Source organism: Mangifera indica, chromosome 19 (assembly GCF_011075055.1).
Source record: "Mangifera indica cultivar Alphonso chromosome 19, CATAS_Mindica_2.1, whole genome shotgun sequence".
Taxonomy (NCBI): domain Eukaryota; kingdom Viridiplantae; phylum Streptophyta; class Magnoliopsida; order Sapindales; family Anacardiaceae; genus Mangifera; species Mangifera indica.
In genome coordinates this window covers 6,399,510-6,404,534 of record NC_058155.1, presented here as the reverse complement: position 1 = coordinate 6,404,534, position 5,025 = coordinate 6,399,510, and the positions used below count along the sequence as shown (strand labels likewise).

General features: G+C 30.3%; 1 protein-coding gene across 1 annotated transcript; it reads left to right on the top strand.

Annotated features, from left to right (window-relative positions):
• Positions 1 to 3,130: 3,130 nt before the first annotated feature.
• LOC123203711 (protein ROH1-like) lies at positions 3,131 to 4,709 on the top strand. Its single transcript, XM_044620159.1, has one exon. It carries the CDS (start codon positions 3,278 to 3,280, stop codon positions 4,451 to 4,453), a length of 1,176 nt encoding a protein of 391 aa, XP_044476094.1. The 5' UTR covers positions 3,131 to 3,277; the 3' UTR covers positions 4,454 to 4,709.
• The last annotated feature ends 316 nt before the right edge of the window (positions 4,710 to 5,025 follow it).

The window sequence follows — 5,025 nt, the reverse complement described above, 5'->3', positions numbered from 1 at the left end:
ATTGTAATACATCAAATTGAATATAGTGTTTCAAAACTATTTCGATAGTATGTTATCCAAAGTCAACAAGTTAATGATGACTTAATAACGCAACCAAACCATTGTATATCACATTAGATATAAATTTAACCACTATGTTTTCCACCAAAATAAGTCATTGTATTATTCTATGTCATTTTTTATTATCCTTCGTATCCAAATATGAGTATCACACATGTCATTTTGATTGATCCTATAATATTAATAGATAAGATATAAGTTTTTTTTTTTTTTAAAATAATAAAATATCAAATAAAGACCCTTATTGCTTATAAAATTCCCTTGAATGTCATATTGTGTAAAAATTTTAGTTAAACCCGCATTGTGTAATAAATAATATTTAATCCTTTATTATGAAGAGAAAATGTATTTCCCTTGATTCACACAAAATAAAAATATTTTAACCCCTAAGAGAAAATACGTGATTTGGTGAAACAATATGCAATTCAGGAAAACGTCCCTACTATATTCAAGCTATTTTCTTGATTTATGCATCCATATAATCCAAAAATCATTTATCAACTTAGAATAACACATATTAAACTATTTAATCACTCATAAATATCATAAAAATGTGTATATTGTTACGTAAACCAAAACTATAATAATATACATCCATTCTCAAAATTAATTCAAAAATTTGAAGTTACAGTTAATTTTAATATTTGGATGTAATATTTTTTCCCGTATGTTTTCAAATTCTATGTGTGAAATATTGTAAATTGTTAGGATTACCATTGTATTGAAAAATAAGGAGAAAATTATGTTTCATGAAGTTAAGTGGTCATACTGATATAAAGTTAACGTTATCAATTATTTTAGTATTGACCCCTAAAAATTAGATTTTTTTCAATATCACTTCATTTTATCTTGAAAATATATATTTTTTTAATTTCAATAAAATTATAAATTTATGTTTTAGTTTTATAACATAAAAAAATTCCACTTTGGTATTAGTAGGGGTAATTTCGTCAATATAGTGGTGTATACTTCTAGAAGACAGAATAAGAAAGAGAAGATCAAGTCGCTGTAGCTCCAACGAGGACTGACGTGTAATCGCCACTTGTCACGTGCTCCAAAATCAGTGGGCTTGGTCAGTAAAGAGCATGGCTCATTTTACCTGGCGAAACATGCATGCACCGTCGGATTTTCCGACACTTTATTCTGAATCAAGGGCTGAGACATCTTCACATTGGCCGTGCCCACTGCGTATGTGCCGCCTTACGGCGTCTATACATAAGATTAATGAACGAAAATTTTAAATTAATTAATTTAATTTTTTTAATTATGTTATACAATATTAACCTTTTTTTCAATATATTTGATATATTTCAATTTTATACCTATTTTACCCTTATTCTCAATATTAAAAACAATAATATAAATAATATTTACAAACAGTATCGTATTTATCTGTTTATTCCAAACCTACTTACCTACCAACCCAACCACCCATAAACAATTGTTGTCAACGATATGTTTGAACTATTCTTATCCATTTATCCCATTTTTATCCATCTATTTTTTTTTTTAGAAAATCGAAGTATTTTGTTTTAACTAAAAAATTAAAAGTTTTTTTTATTCGACTTTAAAATTAATGTAAATAAATCATTTCTATAACTAAATTAATTATAAAACAATAATAAAAATTATAATTTACAAATTAATAAAATAAAATTCACCACTATATAACAAAATTTCATATTTTTAATTTTAAATCTTTAAATAAAATATAAAATAATATAATAAAATATTATTTACTTGAATTAAGATAATTTTGATATAAGATTTCCTGATTTTAATGTAATAGGGATGTTACATTGGGTTCTTGGTTATGTCAGTAACACAGAAAGTAAATCAAAATTATATAACTTGAATAAAAATGTCAAATTAACTAATATTCTTTAACGAATTCCTATTATTATGCCAAAACAAAATTTAGAAAATGACCGAAAAAAAAAAAGCATTCCTGATAGCTAAATATATATTGTATGACAAATAAAAATTTAATTTTTTATATCATATATTATGTACCATATATTGTATCGTATCGTATTATATGATAGATATTTTTAAAATAAAATAATTAAATTCTAAAAATTAAATTAAAGTTTTTTTTATATTTTATATTTTGTTTTTCATTTCAATCTAATGTCACCAATATTTTAAAACATAAATAAAAGATTAAAATCATTTTATTAATTTGTTACTATCGTAGTAAAAAAAAAATGTAGACTAAAAATTATAATTAAATTTTATTATACAAAATAAGTAATGCAATAAAAGACAAAATAGAAATATTTAGTTATATATTAAACACCTCATTACAATTAAAAAAAATTATTCTTCCTTTATAAAAGAAAATAAATTCGGTTGGATGACTCAAACTTTGAGTTACATTTGAATTAGGTCACCTCAATTTGATTTAGTTTAGTTTAAATTTATTTAATTAAATTTGAACTGAATTTTAATAAGAAGATTTTATTCATTTTTTTAATCAAGTTGAACTCAAATTAAAGGATGTTTGGTTCAGTTTGGCTCAAATTTCGTTTAAATTGATGATTTTGCTTATTATTTAGCAAAATAACATCGTTTCGTTAATAAACTATGAATTTTAACCATAAATTTAAATTACAAATTCGAACGATTTGATTCGAATTGAATTAAATCATGTTATATTAAAATCAAACTCAAATCAAAGGATGTTCGAGCTTGATTTGATTTATATCCATTGTAATTATATGTCTAATTTAGTTTTACTAATATAGAATAATACATATTATATTATATGATATACACATTATACCATATCAATTTTTGATATATTTTAAGGTATATATTATTTTTAATATAAATCATATGATAAATATCACGAGTTTTATAAAAGTGATAACAATGCTAGCATTCATGATGCAATAGTGAAAAATCATAGCACGTTCATAATGTGTTATGATTTGGGAAGGATATACTAAAAATATATTCAATTCAATCCCCTGGAAGCAAAATAATTTGATAATAATTAATGAAAATAAATAAATTTCTCTTATAGATAATTAATTCCAAAAATAGTTTATAAGTTTGAAGGGCATTCTGTTTCCAACTGCCTAATGACGGCGTCCCAAAACAATCAATAAAATCCCCTTCTCCACTCATTAGGGTTTCAAAATTCTCACTCTCAAATAATTTTCTCCAAATTTCACTATTTTTCCAACTCGAAATTTCTTCCTTTCATTTAATCATGCCCGCCACCGACTGCCAGGGCTCATCGGCGCTGCCTTTCTCCAACCTCGGCCGTTCCATTCTCAGTCTCCGCCGTGATCAGGCCGTGCACTCCATGAACGACGACACCGCCTCCGGAAACTCCCTCGAGGTCGAGTTAGAGTTTTTCCAGAGGAAAATTTCGGACCGCTTGATGGACTTGTCCGGTTCGGACGAGTTGCTCTCGCTCTCGTGGGTTCAAAAGCTTCTCGACTTGTTCCTTGTATCGCAAGATGAGTTTCGCGTTGTTTTATTTAATAATAGGTCTCAGCTCCACAAGGGGCCAATGGATCGGCTCATAGCTGAGTATTTTGAACGGAGCGTGAAGGCGCTTGACGTTTGTAATGCGATTCGTGATGGGATTGAGCAAATCAGACAGTGGCAGAAGCTTATTCAGATTGTTCTTGTTGCTTTGGATGATCGGAGAATGCTGTCTGAAGGTCAGGTTCGAAGAGCTAAGAAGGCTGTCATTGATTTAGCGATTAGCATGCTTGATGAGAAAGATTCCGGCACGACTTTGGCTCATCGGAACCGTTCGTTTGGGAGGAATAACGTGAAAGAGCCTCACTGTCGGATTTTGGGGCATTTTCGATCATTGTCATGGAGTGTTTCGAGGTCTTGGTCGGCTGCCCGACAGCTGCAGGCTATTGGGAATAATTTGTATGCTCCAAGGGGTAATGAAATTACGGCTACAAACGGGCTTTCCGTTTTGGTGTTCACCATGAGTTCAGTGTTGTTGTTTGTAATGTGGACACTTGTGGCGGCGATTCCTTGTCAGGATCGTGGTTTGCAAGTGCATTTTCCTGTTTCTAGGCAGTTTATTTGGGCGGGGCCAATGATGTCTTTGCATGAGAAGATATTGGAAGAGTCCAAGAAACGAGAGAGGAGAAATACTTGTGGGTTGATGAAGGAGATTCATCAGATTGAGAAAAGCACGAGGTTGATGAATGAGTTGTTGGATTCAATTCAGTATCCAGTGGCCGAGCAAAAGGATGGCGAGGTGAGACAAAGAGTAAAGGAATTGTCAACGGTTTTTGAAACAGTAAAGGAGGGATTGGACCCGTTGGAGAGACGAGTGAGAGAGGTGTTTCATAAGATTGTGCGAAGCCGAACTGAAGGGCTTGATTGCTTGGGAAGGATGCATGGTCCTGAATAGTTTGTATTTCAAAATTTAATTATAGGTGTCTAATGTGAAAATTGTAAATGAGTTTGTTGTATTTTGGCTTTTTGGGAATGCTTGGAAGATAAAGATAGAGTGTTTGTGGATGGCACTGGAAATAAATGGGGTAAGAGGAAATTTTTCGTTGTATTTATCAACATATATTGTGTAAAGAAAGTAGGATTTGAAATGGGATCTTTTGTGTTTCTGTTGTGTAATCAAATTTCTGGTTATATTGCATCTTGGTGCTGTAGTTGATTTTGTTTTGGCAGTTTTTCCCCAATTTTGGCTTCTGTTGATGCTATGCCTTGGCAAAGAGCAGAGTGTTACTATCATTTGTTGTTGTCACGTTATCGTTTTCAGTGCAATTACAAACTGCATCTAGTATAGATTGAGTGTTCAATGTTTTTAATTTTGGTAATGTGTATAGACAGTTGTAAAGATTTTAACTAATGTGTGGCCAAGCTACCTAATGGGGTGAATTTAATTTTGAAGAGTTGATGATTTTGGAATTCATTTTGCTTCTTGCGCGCTGACTGATTTGTGTCTCTGTGGGGTTGTTTAATCTT